The 19,378-nt window shown below is 42.3% G+C and overlaps 1 protein-coding gene across 1 annotated transcript in view; it reads right to left on the bottom strand.

Moving 5' to 3' along the window:
* Positions 1-3,005: 3,005 nt before the first annotated feature.
* Positions 3,006-19,378, bottom strand: part of LOC120533472 (gastrula zinc finger protein XlCGF26.1-like) — a 48,382-nt gene continuing 32,009 nt past the window's right edge. The window contains exon 4 of the mRNA XM_039760387.1: positions 3,006-4,308. Within this exon, the coding sequence (XP_039616321.1) occupies positions 3,521-4,308 (788 nt within the window). The 3' untranslated portion in view covers positions 3,006-3,520. The remainder of the gene's footprint in view (positions 4,309-19,378) is intronic.

The raw sequence follows: 19,378 nt of genomic DNA, 5'->3' as shown, positions 1-19,378 counted from the left end.
CTGTCAGTTGCTCTACGAAGCAAGGGAATGAATGGACCAGGAACAGCTTCACTAATCGCACTCATTACAACTGATGAGAGGTGGAAGGAAGCCAGTAACCGCAATGGAAATGGTGGATACTGACAGCTGATGGAGTTTAGGAGGGGATGGGGGTCCTTTATTAATCTCAGTATTTCTTGTTTTTGATTTTTTATAATGTTTCTGAATTGTAGCTGTGATATCTTCAACTAGGATGAGTTGCCTGTGACTGATGGTGAAGGTGTTTGAGGGCGATGCTTAGAGTCAAATCTGAGGGCAAGCATGAGATATCTGATTTTGAACAGATAGGTTTATAGTGATGATTGTTGATCCATGATCAGACAGCAGAGACACAGCCGGAGCTGAAACCTGTGGGTCATAAGAGGGACACGACAGGAAGATCTGTGCACCATCAGCATAGAGGTAGTGGTAGGAGAAGCCATGAGAAAATTACCTGAGGAACAATTGTAGAGAGAAATGAGAAGTGGACCCAGTACTGAAACTTTCTTCAGGTGTCCCTCAAAGGATATGTGGAGGTTGACAAGTAGTTAGACCAAGAGACACGAAAGGATTAGTCCAAGAGGTAGGACTAAAGCAGAACCACAGAGTTTATCAAGGGAAGAGATAAGCCGAGCGGGGTTGGAGGGCTAGAAAGCCAATTAGAAGGCCAATGGAAAGAGAAGCAGCTAGAGCAGATTTAAGAGCACAAGCGACTGAAAGAAGTGCAGCCTCCATCGAGTGACCCAGTGGTCTTCCAGATTGAAGATTGTTGGTCGGACAGAAATGAACCCATATCAGTTAAGAGTTATAAAATGAATTGCAAAGTGAGCAAGAGGCATACGTCATTACTAAGTGTTACAGAAACACCTGACGAATGCTTTTTAGAAAAGGAGGACGCAACAGAAAAACAAACAGTGCAGCATGAAATGGAAATATCTGCTCCAATTATAAGACAACAGCAAAAGGTTCATCTGAAAGGACAAATAAAAGAGGCGAGTAGGAACACCTGTGACGAGAGCCTGAAGCGTATCAGTTGGACGCTGCCGGTCCATACCTACTTTAGTCACCCACACATCTTCCCAGTTGAAGAAGCCATCTTGCGAGTGCAGTGAGCGAGAGGATGAACTTTTGAGTTTAGCAGCCCACCGGTGTGGCCGGTGGTGGTAGGGGAATCAAACGGACAAACGTAAATACTACTATTACTACTAACAACAGAATTTGTCTAGACAAAACACATTTGAGTTTAGAGACAAGTCACTCAAATCGAAAGAGTGAGCAGCAGTGGACCAAAGCTGACATGAAGGTTTAACTACTACCATGTGTTGGAGTAACCTGGGTCTTTGATACACAATAAAGCAGAGTTTTATCAATACCTGCAGGAAGACCAAAGCCTTGGCAAGAAACAGCCATGGATAGGATTGCCAGCTTATTACCAGGCCCACTCATATAGTGCCAATGGAACTGCCAACTTGTATGTCTCTGGCAAAGTGGAAAGAAAACCACAGTACCTGGAGGGAAAAGCTAAGAAACTTGGGAGAACATGCCGAGTGCAGAGAGACAACACGTATGTGCAGACTCAAGTGAAGTTTAACGTCAGATGGGCTCAGTACTATGACATTCTAACTTGCATGTCTCCACAGAAAGGCTGACAATAATACAATACCAATCCAACACACACAAACACACACACAGGTAGGGTCCTGGTCTACTGTACACAAGCTTGCAGATATCCCATCACATTAGTGCTCTTGCCAGTTGTCCTTTCTTCTCTATTGGTCTACTTATTTAAATTCTCGGTTTTCCTGCTTAGCGAGTCGTCAGACTGCCATCAACACATGAGGTAAGGAAGTATCCGACTTGCCTCGACTTTTGTTGAATAACTCTGGGCGGGATGTCACAGCATGCCACAGTCTGTGTCGTAGCTTCATTACCACGTAACGGGTGACGTCTAAGCTTCGAATGTCCCCGATGCTCCCACAGCACTCGGACTGCTTTAAAGCTTAGTGCCGTCCAACATGCTATGGAAGAGAATGTGAAACAACGCCACCTGCCTTTCATACAGAGCGGATAGTGAAGTAAATATGGAGTCCAGAAGTGTGCAAATTGAGAAAAGTCCACTGCTGTACTATTCTTCAGTACTGAAATTTACAAATGTGCCATCAGTACTCCAGTGTAGCCAACTGTCGGCACATTTTCCCCAAACCCTAGTTTCACAAGCACATTCCCTAAAACCTGTTAAGATTCTCTCTGCCCCTTGGTGTGATCATTCCACATAAACTGATGGGAAAAATATTAATCTTTCACACAACCTCACAGCGAACATCCCTCGACATGAAGACACTGTGACACAATTCTGAATCAGTGATGGCTTATAATAAATCGTAGGGTCATACCGGTGCTCAGTTCTTGATGTTCTCATTGCTATCATAATGGCACTACCAAATTCCATCACTGAAAATGAGTTGCCAGTACAATAAGTTGGCATCCCATCATTCACCTGTGCAGCTTCAGTAGGGAAGCCAATAAAAAACAGCAAGCAAGCCTGCCAAAGGCACATATGGGTTAAAATCTACTGTGGCAACAGTGAGCCATCATTGTAAGGAGCTACTGGGACGTGCGATGGACACAATGAGACGGACTGAGCACAGGTGAGCACTCATACGGTGTTGCAGTATTCAGAATGGCAACAAATTACATGAGGAGGACAACACGTTTAAACGTTGTTGTAGAAAATTGCCACCTATATGGTGTCCATTTATTGCTGGATTTTAATGGCAACACAATAAGATCAAAACGAACATTTTTGTATACAACCAGCAAGAGCTCCTATGTGCGCTTCCCTCCACTGGCCACCTTGAGCTCAGGGCTGCAATAATTTCTTTAAACCAGCAGATGTCACTATTTTTTGACGGTTCAGAACTTTCAGAAGAAGAAGTTTCACTATGCTAAACGACACGTGCTTTAATAACGCTATTACAGATCCTGGGTTGGCATCAGTTATATTACTTTATTTGGATGCTGGGATTACCGTGTTGTTTGAGCCCTCCTGGTAGACACTCTGGATTTGTTCCATCAAAGTAGCAACAAATGATCTGTTCTTCATCTCCAAATGACCCCTGGATAGTGTCCGCTTCTCTTAATTTATTACTCGAGTGAAGCTCTTGTGTCCTTGACTGTCACATTTGGGGGGAGCCAGCAACACTGTTCATTGAGACTAACACCACATTGGATGTCTTCTCCCACTTCATCTTAAGACGTTGCACTATTGCTATCGCCATCACCTTACCCTAGTGCCGGGACAAAGGGCGGACACCTTTAAATTCTGGGGAACAAAGGGTCCAGTATGAATTGAAATCTTTTTCAAACTACAAGGGTAGTTTTATCTTGATGAGATCTTGTATGGATCTGGGGGAGGGGGAACGAAGCTCCCCCCGACATGAAGCTACTCAAAGATTCGAGTATTTACTCCTTTCCTCCACTTCTTACTTCTTGACCCACCAACTTACTCCTTCTCTCCCGTATGAACCGTAGAGTGTCTTTTAAGGCTGATCATGTGTGCAAATTGTTTGCCACATTCAGAGCAGCAAAAGGGCTTCTCTCCGGTGTGAATTCTCGTGTGGCTCTGAAGATGGCTCATACGCAAAAATTTCTTGCCGCATTCATTACAGCAATACGGTTTCTCTTCGTTGTGAATTCTGATGTGTCTCCAGAGGTGACTCCTGTGACAGAATCCTCGTCCACATTCCGAACAGGAATACGGTCGCTCCTTAGTGTGAGTTCTAATGTGCACCCGTAGAGTACTCCTGTGGGAGAACTGTTTGCCACACTGCAAGCAGCAATATGGCTTCTCTCCCGTGTGAATTCTCGCGTGTCTCTGAAGCGTCGTACTGTCGCAGAAGTGTTTGCCACATTCCAAACAGCAATACGGCTTCTCGCCTGTGTGAACTCTTTGATGGCTCTGAAGACTGGTGGTCCGTGAGAATCTCTTGCCACATTCTGAACAGCAGTATGGCTTCTCTCCGGTGTGAATGACTTTGTGACGGTGAAGATGGCTCCTCTGGGAGAAACTTTTGCCACATTCAGAACAGCTGTAGAGCTTTTCACGGGGTTCTCCGGTGTGAATTCTTGTGTGTCTCTGCAGATTGCTCATTCGCGAGAATGGTTTGCCACATTCATTGCAGCAATATGGCTTCAATCCGGTGTGAATTTTAATGTGTCTCAGCAGGGTGCTCCTGTCAAAAAACTGCTTGCCACACTCTGAACAGCAGTGAGGTTTGCCTCCTGTGTGAAATTTAAAAAGAAACATAAAAGATTATTTTTCAAGCCACTGCCCTATAACTCATTTATAATTACAGGTTTAAATAAATGCTTGCTACGACTAAAGGTAAATTTTAAAAGCATCAGCAATTGTAAAAATTAAGTTGCACATGGAAAGACATTCACCTTGTTAATCTTGCTTTCTGAATTACAATAACTCACCACTTGAGCACAATCGCTGTAGGTAAGAGGTTCACACAGCAAAATAAAAACAGATTGCATGTAAGAGACCCAAATCGACAAGATTATTGGTCACATGCTCTTAATGACAGTACAAAACTAAAAGAATCAGTTTGCCATCATACAAAATATGAAAAGGGAGGGTCTGTCTGACACATGATTACGCACGGACTACTGGAGCTAGAACCTCAAATCTTAGTCTCGAACAAAAGCTCATGACCAGATACATCCTGAAGATCCAAACAATCTGAGGTAAAGGAACCCTCGGTGAAGTGATCTATCCTCGTGTGTTTACGACTTCTAAGTGATCAAGAACGTGACAAGGCAGACAGAAAACAAAAGAGCAGCGACAAGAGCAGCTCAGCGATTCTGAGCGTCAAACAAACTGCAGAAGCCAATTACCTAACGATGAACACCCTACTAGGAAGAAGAATAAGAGCAGAGCCATCTGCTGAAAGTCAGCCATATCACAGAAGGTGATTAAATGCCGAAGATCGAGAAAGAATAATGTGAAAGAAAAATTAGTCTTGGGGGTGGGAGAGATGGTTGGCAGTTCAACCCAGTCAGGAAACCCCTAAAATGGAAGGATGGGGGACTACAACGACTTTGGGACACTGCCTCCCCCAAGATACTAGATGGCGATTTCCCTGCAGCATAGCGGGGCCCCGGACTCCTGCAGGGCATCATGGGATCTGGGCTTCGACTTCACAGCCCTGCAGGGTACCGTGGGTGCTGCCAGGAGATGCTGCAGGAGGACCTGGGAATTTCTACTTTCTGCATAGCCTGCAAAGCGTTTTAACACGCAGTATATGTGTGGAGCAGGATGCTTATCTAAACTCTATTTGCTGTCGTTATGCCATTGACTCAGTAGTTAAAATGACAGAACATTTGGGGCCAAATAGACGCAATGGTCTGTGTGTTGTAATAGACGGCCAGTAGGTCAACCCCACCAGGACACCCCTGAGATTGAAGGATGGGTGAAGGCAGTTTTTCTAGGACACTGCCTCCCCCAAGACGCTAGATGGTATCTTCCCTGGACTGCAACGGTGCCTCAGATTCCCGCAGGGCACTATGGGACATGGAGTTTAATACCACAGTCTGGCAGGGTGCCACCAGGGGATGCTGCAAGAGAACCTGGGGAGTCATGTCTCACCATAGCCTGGAAGTCATGGTGGCAAAAGCCCAGAATTACTTCCAGGCTGAAGAAAATGGACTATTCAAAGGACTGCTGTGAACGAGTGTTGGGTGGAGGTGGAAAAATCTTGCTGGGACATGTGGAAGAGAGATATGTAGAGAAAACTGCGATTATTATATGCATCTCATCATGAAAATATCAAGTATTTATCTTAGCATTCAAAATGTTCAGAGAGCAGGAATATCATGAAGTGAATGGATTCTGTGCGGTGATCGCTGCCAGCAAGAAGTCAGTTTAAGAATCACGGAGCGATTAACAACTGGTTCGGGGAACACTTAACACAAAGCATTTAATGCGTTACATTAACTTATGATGGGGTTTGAGAAAATATAATAAATTAAACATCGATTTTAAGATGAAGTTTTTGAAATTCTGCTTTAATGACAAAACAAACTAAGAGAATAAAGTCAACATGTCAATTTTAATTGCGACATAGACGGTGAGAATAAAGAAGAAATAACAAGAATGGGGGGGTGGGTATCACAAAATGACATCCACAGGATGGATGACATGTGTATTTCAGTAAAACAAACAAAAGACTTGCTACTCCATGCCCTTTACTGGTTTTTATCAACCAAAATTAGTTAAAAAAAAAAAAACGCATTCTGTGGGACTAAAATCTTGAAATGCCTCTCAGAGGGCTACAGCGTCACAATCCCTCCTAATCCACTAATAGCTGTGTTTGGTGGGCTCACAGAGGGTCTTAAAGTGGTAAAGGACAAACTGTAATTGCCTTTACTACACTATTGGCACTGTTTTGTCTTGGTAGAGTAATCTATTAATCTACTTTCCCCTTTTGTATTATTAATATGTAGCCTTTGTCAGAATGCCTCAAATCTCACAGACTTACCACTGTTTATAAGGTATTGTACCATATAATGCCTCCCCACCTTCCCTTCTACATTTATAACCTCAGGCAATTAGGTGTAGTAAAAGACAAGCAAGAGTTAAGTTACAATTTAAACAATGTATTATTGGTAATATTCATAAACAATATGCAAAGTACATTTGATTATTGGCAACCATACAATCTGATAAATGGTGATGTGTAGTTTCAAGCGGCACACAGACTTGTTAGTGACTTTAAATGCCTCTAGTCAAGTCCTCATTTGTGGTCAGCTTTCTTCAGAATATGGCTGCCGAGCTGCACTCTTCATTGTGTTGTCCTTTTCAGCTCAGGCATCAGTTTGGTAAGACAGAGAGAGAGAGCTGGGCAAAGCAAGCAAATTTATAGGTTTTCTGTCCAACCCCTACAGCCAATAGGATGTCATGGTATTTAAAAGCTTTTGATATAAGCCAATTCCAAACAGCCATACTTCAGACCAATGGGGGAACAGAACACCTTCACACCTGCCCTCCAAACCATATGTTAAGGTAAAGCTTGGCAGTTAGGCAGCCTGACTTTGTGTGTGGGTTGAAAGAGAGACTTTAGCAGTGAAACAATTACCAAACTGGTTTGAGGCATTTCTCCCCAACCGTATCGTAAAATTCAAAGCGACTCCATTTTAGGGGAGGAGTAAACATGAATGCTTCTCACTAATGTAACACTAATATTACATTGTTATGCCTAAATTACAAATAAAGACATACAAAATATTTATCAACTTGTGAAACTTCACATCACAACAGGCACGTAGACTTGTCTTGCTCAGCTGGAAAAATCCTAACTCACCTCTGTTAAATCAGTGAGTAACTGATGCTTTATATTATTTGAAACTGGAAGAAATCAAATTCTCACTAAGTGGATCTGTACAAAACATTTTCAAAACCCGGCAGGATCAAATCAATAACCTTTGAGAATAGCATTTAAATTGAGGAAGTGGAATCTCTCCCCTCTTTTTTGTACTCTATTTTTATTCATTTACTTATCTACAGATTTTACTCTGTTGGCCTAGCTCTTTCTCCTGGGTGGGGGTTGATTTGTTTAGTACCTAGTTTTGTTAAACTTGACTTCTTTGTATGGAATGTAATTGGATTATAATAAAATCAATAAAATGCAAAAAAAAAAAAAATGCATTCTGTCTTCATCCTTGAAAAACAAAATTGAAATATAGTCCAAGTTAACCACACCATTGAAGGTCTGGGCTTCCCCATGAGCAACAGCTAACTCATGTAGCTTTTATAGGAACCAAACTATTTATTTGCACTGCCTCCATCTCAAATGCAAATTAAGAAAAAAACAAAAACCTGAGCTCTAGAAGGTTGCTGTAATTCATATAAGCCGTTTCATCAAAATAAAAATGATGATGCAAGACCTCTGTTGAATTACAACAGAATGGCCTATGAAGAGCGTTTCTCGGGCAGAAATACACACCACCACAATCCAAAACCTCAACCTCATGGTGGAGGGAGCATCACAGTGTAGCCTTAACACTTGAATTACCAAAGCCTATGAAAAATCTCGTAAACCCAGCCCACCTTAAATCCCTTCGCACCTCTCCGTCAGTGTCTTTTGTCCTGTAAATGTACCGATAAAGACAAGCTATTCCATCACCCCACAGCCGCAGAACGTGCACAAAGTTCTCCCAGTTCATGCCTTGATTATCTGGGAGTGAAGTGTGTGAACACTGCCCCGGACACAGACAGGCAGACAGGCTCAAGTCACCCAACACACGTTTATTGTTCATTTCTATTTTACAAACGTCCGTGCTCACCAGCCCCAATACCCCTCAGTCCAGGCCAACACAATGCCTTCTCTTTCTTTTCTCTTCTTCAGGCCACCCCCTGCCTCCTCCAAAGACCTTGTCACTCTTCCACCTGACTCTTGTTCCTTCTGCAGGGAGGTGGCCCCTTTAAATAAGCACACGGATGTGCTCCAGGTGTGTTCCCGGCAATCCCACACTGACATGCCCCAGCGAGGCGGAAGTGCCTGTTGTCTCCCCCGGAAGCACTCCGGGTGTCCCTGTTTTCTCTATGCTTTGGTTCCTATTACATTGAAAGGGCAGCTGACACTGACTCAGTTTGCTTTCCTGGGGAAAGTGGTGGTCTTGGAACAGAAGCTTGTCGATGTTGCATCGCCTTTTCTTGCAAGAAGTGACGACAAAGCTCCTCTGCAAGGTGAGCCATGAATGCTCTTCTTTTTTCAGTGGATCCCATACATGCCTTGTACAGTACATGTGCGTCGATTGCCGTCAGGTCAAGCTTGTTATAGCACAAGCAACCAGCCACCTGCGTGTTCCTAATAAGTAATTCTTAATAAGCTCATGCCTTCTGGTGCACGATGTCAACACAGCGCCAGGTAAAAAAAGAAAGAGACAGATATATGGGACATTTTGAAGAAATCATTGCATGACCTGAATAGTACCAATCAGAAAACATCATCGCACTTATGCAGTATTATTTGAAAATGAACACCGTCAGATCAGATGTAAATTTATACTAACGCTGTTAGTTAGGGTCAGATTGGTAGGGGTGGTAAGGCGTGATCGTGACAGAGAATAAAAATGAGAAAAAAAAAACAAATTTTTACAAGTACCATAAATTTATACCCAATGTGCTATATATGTGTCTTTTTTTTCTCTGTGCTGTGTTGACATCAGGCACTGGAAGGTGTGAGCTTATTCAGTGTGAGCAGGAGCACGCGGGTGGCCGGTTGCTTGTGCTACAATATGCCTGACCTGGCGGCGATCAACACACATGTACTGTACAAGGCATGCACGGGGGCCACTGAGAAACATGAGTGTTCAAAACTCACCTTGCAGAGAAACTTCGCTGTCACTTCTTACAAGAAAAGGCGATGGAAAAAGAAGAGGATGCAACATCGACAAGCTTCTGTTCCAAGACAGCTGCTTCCCCCCAGGAAAGCAAACTCAGTGTCAGGCGCCCCTTCAATGTAATAGGAACCACAGCATGGAGAGAAGTGCGTGCATTGCAACAGGTACACATGTCGTAAATGTAGGAAGGACGGTCCTCGTGTGTGTGAACTGTTAACATTTGAATCGGACGATTGCATATAGCGGTGAACTGACCTTACTGTACTATTCTTTCCTCTGCATGTCCTGGAGTACAAAAGAAACAACACCATACAGCATCATGTGGGGCCTGGCAAGATCTGGGGGGATGCATACTAATTCAGCGTGAGCAGGAACACTCAATAAAACTGAATAAAAAGAAAATCAAGTGACGGTGAGATACGAAGAAGGCAGATTCACCAGCTTTTGTGTGTCAGCTTTTATCCCTCCAGATCAGAGAAGGTCCAGTTCCATTGTCTCAAAACACCACTCACATCTACAGGTATTCCCAGTTTCAGATAAAAACTAACAGCATCAGATCCTAGGGGGGTTGTCAGTAGTATGTATCGTGACTGACAGAATAAAAGTGAAAAAAAAAAGTACTATAAATGTACACAGTCTGTTACAAGCGCAAATCAAAATGTATAATATTAACAATAAGAGCAGCTCATTACTCAAAAGGTTAACATACAAGGCAGTCAGGATCGAACCGAGGGACTCTTGATTACAAGTCACCAAATCTTACTGCTGCGCCACAGAAGCTGTTGCACTATCCTTGAAACTTTTGTGAAAGTGTTTATTTGATCTTTGGACTTCAGGCTTCACATATTATATAGTTTATGCCTACATTTTGACATTTATTAATAAAATATGAAAAACATTTCTGTTTTAACAATGTGTTTACACAGATTATTGCAGAAACGGAACACACATTAAATGCATGTGTTCCAAATAACGATCTATTATTTCCACTCTAAACCTCCAGCACTTCATTCCCAGATAATCAAGGCTGGAACAGGGAGAACTTTGTGCCCATTCACCGACGGTGGGTAGGTAGTATAGCAGGCTGCTTGTCTTGATCTGCACATTTACAAGACAAAAGACACTGACAGAGGGGTGCGAAGGGATTTAATTTGGGCCAGATTTACAAGTTTTTTTGTAGGCTTTGGTAATTCTAGTGCTAATTTACTCCTTCAGGTCTTGGACAGCTTACTCTCAGTAAGGGAAGCACTGAATACAAAATGTTATTAAGATATTAGACAAGAGAATATCAGGCTCAACAGAAACTGGGTGATGAAACGAGACAAAAGGGTCAAAACACTAAAACAAATTACCAACAAAACTGAAGGAGTTGGCCACTCAGAGTCTGTAGCTCAACACAAAAGGCAGATGTTGTGGTCCGACCTGAAGACAGCTAATCCCAGAAAAGTCACAGATCTGATCAAAGTCTGAAAAGCAGGAATGGACTACAACGTAAGGCCGAGCAGCAACTACTGGAAATGTTTGGTGGAGGGCCATTGGAAGTGAAGGACGGTCACCCCGTTAGTGAACACGAGAGGGTCACAGATTGGACTGTGAATGTGCAGTGCAAACAGTTAGAACAGGATTGAAAAGAAGTCGCCCAGTTCTTTGTGCATTATAACGTTTCATACAACTGTCTTTGTCTATTACTGGCACTTAGCTGAAGATAAAACCAAATTGTTAGGAGGGATTAATGTGCAAATCCAAGGAGTTCCAAACTTTTTCTTGCAGGCGTACTTGTGTATACCACTCTTTAATGAGAGTAGGCTTGGACTATCTGCATAAAATTTACTACAAATGACTAAATCTTATAACGATGACATAGGTGAACTCTCAAATTACATTAAAGACACATCAGTTTCACTCCATTTACAAGTTTCTCATAAGAAAAGCACAAGGCCGCCCCTTTCAGGCTCATAACCACCTGACCCTAAAACATACACATTTTTTATTTTTTCCACTTACTTTTTCCAGATGGATTAGTAGGTGGTAGTTGATCTTCCAAAGTCCTAAAAGATGAGATTTCCTCAGTGTTCTTTGTGTCAGACTCTACCTCATTGACAGAGGGCTCCCGAGATGAAGAGTACTTGCTTTGAGAAGAGTCTAACCCGGTCACCGCTCCATCTTGACACCCGTAGTAAGGGTCGTCTTCCTCGGCACTCTTTATATTTGTACGGTCGTGGGTCTCAATGCTGACAGACTTCTCCTCGGCCTCTTCTTTAGGGCCCACTGACCTCGGATCACAGTCCTTATTATGAATGGAGAGACGCTCCTGTTCAGGGTGGATGGACTCCCACTCACAGTCCTCCTCCTTAATCCTTACAGCTATTACCTCCATGATATTCGTGTCAGGCTTACACGTCTCCTCGATCACATCCATGTAGACATTACAGTAAACGGCAGCTTCTTCAGTGTCTGTGTGTAAAGAACAGAATTTAATTGCAGCAAATTTGTACTACTCATATCTAAAAAGATTTGAATTTCATTTTCTCAAACACCTCCTCAATCGAGAATTACATCATGTCAGAGAGTTTAGAGATCCAACAATATAGCATGGTGACAGAAACTCATCACCCTTCACATCAAACTATCTGATAAAAAAAAACTTGAGTGGAGTGAAGGACCAGCAGGCCGACAGAAGACCATCATTCATAGATGTGGGTCAAAATTGCTAACTATGTGGATTAAACATACAGTGTTGTTGGGGGTCTTCAAATTGATTTATCGGTTATATTGAGAAATATTTTTAAACAAGTAGCGCCTCAGGATTGTGTTAAGAAACAGATGGACATCAGGAAGGAAGAAATTACTTTGCTGGAATGCATGGCATGCAACAGAAGACGACAAGCAGGTGAAATACAGGGTCTGCTAGCTTAGGCCGACACGCGTCACCCAAGGATGCTGGCCTGTGAGAATCAGTAAGCCGTTTGGCACACACAGATCCATAGTGGATATCCAAATGTGCAGCAACAGCAGATAACGTAGTCAGTCAGTCTTGTTTGATGTCAATAGGAGATTGTGTGCATGATGTTGATGGTCAACCAGATGGAGCTTCAGCAGTTACACTTGCTCTACACGATTTAAACCTCTCTACCCGTTCTTCACAAACTTTTTGTTGATTCCTGCTGTTTTCATTTTCGTTCTGAGCCAACATCCATCAGTGAACTTCAGCAGGTTTCACTCCCTCTGCCCCAAAGAAATCAAACTATGGTGCATTTTTTTTTACAAAACAATGGTGCAATCCCGTAGGGGAGAGTCCATGTTCATTTGACCTTGGCTTCAAACAGACAAACAGCAGAGTGCTGGACTGTGTGTTTGTGTTTGAAATAACCCACAAGCCATCACAAACATGTTGTATTGTGTCAGCTTCTACCAGTTGCAGTTACTGTGTAATTTATAAATTACTTTCACCTTTTGGAGTTTGCATGTTCTCCCCGCGTCTGCGTGGGTTTCCTCCCATAGTCCAAAGACATGCAGGTTAGGTGCACTGGTGGTCCTAAATTGTCCCAAGTGTGTGGGTGTCCTGCATTGGGCTGGCGCCCTGCCCAGGATTTGTTCCTGCCTTGCGCCCTGTGCTGGCTGGGATCGGCTCCAACAGACCAGTGACCCTGTGTTAGAATATAACGGGTTGCAGAATGACTGACTTTCACTTTTTAATTTACATACAAGTACTCCTCGTTTTGTCACCAGGCTGCTAAGCAACAACCATGGGAATCAGAGCATCCATATTTTTTTTGTACAACTGCTTTAACTTGTGGTGTTTTTTTTTACTTTTAATCGCCTCTTTGATCCATTATTATTATCTTTTAAATCTTTGCATGCCATTACTGCAGGACTACAACGCACCATATTTAAAATATAAGAATACTTTTAAAGCTTAGGTTTAATACTGTATGTATTGTAATGACCCGGGGTGTGCGAGAGGTGGAGGGATCAACCTTTATATGTTGACCGTTCGCGGGTGGCCTCAAACATTTTTTTTTCAGCTATAAGCTTCTAAAACATGTTTTCCAAGATGCTTTGTCCTTCTGTCCTATGAATGCCAACCCTGCTTACCTAAGGCCAGAGGAAACTCGTTTGCCACTCTGTCCCCTGGTCCCATGAGCAAAGAGGATTCAGGAGCAGGGAGAGGAGTCCAAAGGCCATGTCTGTGCCCCCCTTACCCTGTCACTCATGGCATCTGCAAGTGTTCCTGCCCCCTGAGGAGAGTATCCCTGTCAGGTCCAAGGGTGCTTAGACAGACAGACAGATAGAAGAGAAAGGCACTATATAATAGATAGAAAGACAGACACTATATAATAGAGTATTTGGCGTAGTTGGCAGGATTATGCAGATTTTTTTTTTTTTTTTTTTAAATTAGCCTAAACAGGAACTGATTGAATGGAAACTCAATGTATGTAAAGACAGCTTATTGCGCAGGTACAAATTACGCATGGTGTTTGAGTAAAACATAAGGTTATACAGTAAGTGAAGTACAGAGTGGCGTTCCTTTGCATCTTGCTACTTCCTTTAGCGGAACTTGGGTTTTTTTTTTCACTTCAAAGACATCTTAATATGATGTGTAAGTGAGTATAAATGACTAAATATGGAAATAAAAGGGCTATATGTTGTACTAATGGTACCAGTAAACAACACACGCTCAGTCACTGAGGAAGAGCGGAGTGGTGGCTCTGAGGAAGGCAATCGGAAGGTTGCCGGTTCGAATCCCATAAATGCCAAAAGGGACTCTGCTCTGTTGGGCCCTTGAGTAAGACCCTTAACCTGAAACTGTGGAGCGCTTTGAGTAGTGAGAAAAGCTCTATATAAATGCAAAGAATTATTATTATTATTAAGGTGTGCTGCACACAGACAAGGAGCCTGCTGGTTGTAAATGCACACAATGGCTGGCAAGCATTTTAAAAAAAAATAAAAAAACGGTCATAGCTACAAATTGTTGTAAACCAAGTTAGTCACTAAACAAGGAGTACTTATATTTTCTTACACCGTTATTGTACTTTAATAAATACCAGGTTCCTTTTAAATTTCTATACTCAGTTGGGCCTTTGAGCAAGACCCTTAACCTGAAGGGTTAACTGCTCCAGGGGTGCGCTGTATAATGGCCGACCTGGTGTTCTGTACTCCAAAGGTCATGTGAAAAGATGGTTCCCCCTCAGGGATTAATACAGTGAATCAACATCCAATACTGGGCACCTAACTTGAGCAGATTTCCACTATCTTCCTCCCTGTGTTTAGGAGACTCTTGGGTACCCCAATAGAATGACCCTCATGGTAATTGGTTAGTATGTGCCCAATTGTATCACATAAAAAGGAACATTTAAGGCAAGGATTTTGCTTCCTTGCTGTAAACACCCAGTTCACCGTTGCTCTCCCCACACACCTGTTTCTGGGCCAGTTTATACAGCTGGGTGAATTAGTATCTTAAAGAGACACTCGCCTTATTCATAATCCACCTGTACTATTTAGGCTAACCATCTTTATATGAATCCTACAGGCATCTCCTGAGGGACTTTGTTATCAGCTGTATGTGATACAAGGGATTTCCCGTTGCATTAGATTGTTTATTTTGAAAACGTCCAATGCTTTCCCTGCACATGCGATATATATGTATATGCCAAACAGGACTTTTACGAGACACTTTGACTGTAGTCGTTTATTAGAGTTTTGCGATTTGTCGGTACAGTTTAACCTGAGCACCTCTGATCTTGGCAGTTCAAAGTCACCGCCCCTAATTTTGAGCACCGCCTTCAAGAGGCGTTGGGTTGGGTTAGAGACGTGTCACTCATTGAGCTGTCTACTTATCCACACCCACTTTTAAGCGATTCACTAATAAGTCGTCCCCAGGCGTGTATATTTTACTCAGCCACTAGACTTTTCCATTCCTCTATTTGTATTCGTTCTCCGCTTGTATCCAGTTTGTTCTTATTTCTCTTTTCCTAATAAAACGTGTAAAGCCCAACCGACTCCTCGCTGCGCTTTTAACGGACGGCAGGTCAGCAATTCCGCTCTGGTCTTTACACTTAACACCGCGGACTGAATGGAGAAAGAGGGCAGAAATCAAAGCACTGTGTGTGTGTGGTATATTGTGAATTAAGGTTTTAAATAAAGTTGTTATAAACCAGATAAGCAACGTAAATGTATGAATAAATAAGTGGTGTGGTTAGTAACAGAGATGGGCGTCTTTTGTAAAGTTCTGTTTCGTGTGCTCTAATAAATTAAACGCCTTTCTGAGTTAACCATCTGCCTTGCACTGGATCATTTACGGAAGCTTCCAGAGCGATTAAAGAATATTACAGTGTGTGAGGAAGGAGTGCATTACCGAAGTCGGAGATTTGAGAACGACAGGACTGAAGGAATAAACGGAAAAGAATGGAGAAGAAGGGGTGACAGAGTGTGTGGACGACGTGAAGAATAAACGGAGATCGATAAACTGAAGTGAAAAATTGACCCAAATGGACAGAAAAGACACGCGGGGAGCCACAACAGAATTCACTAGAGCAGAGTCCAGTGTTGGGCTGATGGACGCGCTGCTCACCCCTTGTTCCAGTCTCATACAGTAACTGTGAGTGGAGCGAATGAAAACACACACAACCTCAGACCCCAAGCACTTACCTCCCTTGTCTGTCTCTCGGTGATATATATATATTTTTTTTCTCTTCTAAACTCGTTCGTACGCCAGCCCAGCTCAGTCCTCTGCTGCCTTTCTTCTCGTTTACTGCTCAGTGTAAAGCGCTAGCGTGGCTTTAGTTTCCGTCGCGTCTTCATGACGTCACGCGGCGCTGCAAAACTGTTCTATGTGAGGCTTTGTTGTTACATTGAGTGCGAGATTAGAAAGAGAATTTCAAGAGTCGGCGTGAAACTGGTGAGGGCAGAATTGGAGAAACAACTGATTCGGTCGTTCCAAACGTTTACTAAATTGGATTATTGTGACATCTGATGGTTAGATTGTGCAAAAAAGAAAAAAAAGCCACTGACAGGCAGACCAGAACCTCGCTTTGTTTCTCTAAAATAATAAAATGTGAGAAGCGTAAAATGCAAGTACGTAACGCACATTTTCTTGAGTTTTCCTAAACCTCTCGTAAAAGTCCATTAAAGACCTGCCTTGTTAACGCCGCCGCTTGAAGTGGCGAGCAATCAAAGCAATCGGCTGACAAACCTTTAATTGTAATGAGACGACTTAGTCAACTGGTGGGATGAAATAAAATGGTGAAAAGTCACATGAAGTAACTGCAAAAACTAATAAGCACATGAACCGGCAATATTCCAGTCAAAGTGTATATATATATGTATATAAATCTGCTCTTATTTCCACCTTTAAAATGACAAGTGAATCTGTGTGTCCGTTGGGGGCTATGTCTCGGTTATACAGTATGTCATTTAGTGTGGGATTCATAAAAGCAGTGCTAATGTTTGTAAGAATAAGCAATGCAATGCATTTTATTACTACAAATATTTGTAATGAGCCATCTGTGGAAATGAACAAAGCAATGCACTTTGTTAATGGAAATGTTTGTGATGTGCCATCTACTGGGATAAACAATGCAATGCCATATTAAATTACTACAAATGTTTTTGATGCACCACCTTTTGAAATGAACCCTGAAGTGCATTTTATTTCTACACATGTTTATAATGCTCCATCTGTTGGATTGGATAATGCAAGAATGACTTATTAAAAATGCTGGTGATGTGTCATTTGTTGGAATGAATAATGCAATGCATTTTATTACTAATGCGCCATCTGTTGGAACAAACAACACAATGCACTTTATTACTACAAATATTTGTGGTGCGATGTCTCTTGAAATGAATAATGCAATGCACTTTATAAATGAACAAGTCAATGTACTTTAGTACTGTGCCACATGTTGGAATGAACAAGACAATGCACTTTATTATTACAAATGTTTGTAATGTACCATTTGTTGGAATGAACAGTGCAATGTATTTTAGTACCATGTCCATTACAAAATATATTTCATTAAATGGTGCACTCTAAAGGTTAATGCTAAATATGGTCTCCTGTACATTGATTACAGCTAGTATATATAAAAACAAATTGGAAAGAAATCTTCCAAATTTTACTCCCAAGCTTGACAAATCCAAAATGATACTGAGTAATAACTGGCATCAAAGAGGCTTATCTATTATAGGCCAGGTCCTTCTCCGTAAAGTCAAAGAGAGGTTTCCAAAGCAATTAATGACTTGTTTATTACATTTATTTGAATATTCAAAAGAATAAACATCATGTTTTGGGGAAAAAGTCTCTTTGGCTCCAGGGCTGATGGTTGCTGGGAGTTGATTGATGAAATCATGTTTAGAAAATCCTGACTCAGTCTGGTCCTTCCTCCCTTATAATATCTGAAAAGATTATTGACAGCTTGAAATTTCTTTTAGCCTGTAACTACTCCACCACTAAACTGTCAATTAAACTTTCAAAATTCTGTCAAGAAGCTCTTTTAACATGGAAATCAAGTAATATGCACGTTTTCCCCCCACAAACTAACTTTGTGAAACAGTGAATATGCAGTTTTAAAAATACATTTTATTTACATGATTGGAAAGAAAGAGATATGTGTCTGGTTGCTGATCTTCTTGACCAGTTAAGATCCTGTGACATCTTCTTAAAATCAAAAGATTTTTCCAGTCAAAATGTAAAGAATTTAAGAAAGTAGTGAGAGCAGTCCCACCAGGTTTGTACCATATGGAGTTCTTTTCTATACATAGTTGAGTATTATACGTTAACGGTATTAATATCTGTAGCTATAAATGTATATATAATAAATTTGTGAATGTGTGTGTGTGTATGTATGTGGATATATGTATATATGGAGCTATAAATGTATATAGAATATACTGTAAGGTTTGTAAAGTCTTTTGGGGCTCCGCACAATTGGAAAACACACTGAAGAATAACCCAAAGTGAGATCTCTGTGTCTGTGGAAGACAGCTTATCCATTGTTGGGGCAACCGCAGGCTCCCAGTGCTGCAGATACTCGCTGCAAAAGCAAATCCGAACAGATCACCTGCCTGCCTGCCTGCCTGCCATCGATGGGCGATTCAAGGAACAGTTTTGCTTGGCCACTAACCTGGTCACGACGCTGCCTGACTCCTGCGTCTGTGTATAGGAGAGCGGTAGACCCCACTACAATTAATAACAGTGCTATTCCTGTTTCAAGCAGAAGAAAGCTGGTTTTGCTAAAGTACTGAGACTCAGCCTCGTGTTTTGGGGTGGAAGACAGGGACTCACACGTTTACTATATATATATATATATATATATATATATATATTGTCAGGGATGCCAGAGGCCATGACCCGGCCGGGACAACATGAGGGACCGGATGTGGGTCTGCACCCACCCTGGATCACATGGGGGTCGCCTTCCTGGTTGCTCTGGGGGCCACGGGTACAGGGCATAGAAGCTCCACCTTGTAGGGGCCCGTGGTCACTGCCAGGAGGCGCCCCAATGCTTTGGGGACCTGTTACCCCAGCACTTCCGCCACACCAGGAAGTGCTGGGGGAAAGAATTAGGACGGCGCCCGGAGAGCTGCCGGGAGGACAGCCGGCACTTCTGCCACGCTGGGGCGTGGCCAGAGGAGGAATGCCGGGAACACCTGGGGCTCATCCGGGTCCTGTATAAAAGAAGCCGTCTCCCTTCATTCGAGGCTAGAGTCGGGTGGAAGAAGGACAAGGCAGAGGAGAGTGGAGGCGGCCCGAAGAAAGGCATTTGAGTGGCCAGGACTGTGTTGGGGTTTGTGCACTTATGGACTGTGAGTCTTAGTGACCATATTATTTGTAAATATATTTGTAAATAAACGTGTGGTGGTGATTTACAACATGTCCACCTGTCTGTGTCCGGGCCGGGTTCACAATATATATATATAATATATAAATATGCACACACATACAGTATATTGC

The sequence above is a fragment of the Polypterus senegalus genome, chromosome 8 (assembly GCF_016835505.1).
Source record: "Polypterus senegalus isolate Bchr_013 chromosome 8, ASM1683550v1, whole genome shotgun sequence".
In the NCBI taxonomy this organism is placed as follows: domain Eukaryota; kingdom Metazoa; phylum Chordata; class Cladistia; order Polypteriformes; family Polypteridae; genus Polypterus; species Polypterus senegalus.
The sequence above is the reverse complement of the archived record's forward strand: the minus strand, read 5'-3'. Positions and strand labels throughout refer to the sequence as shown.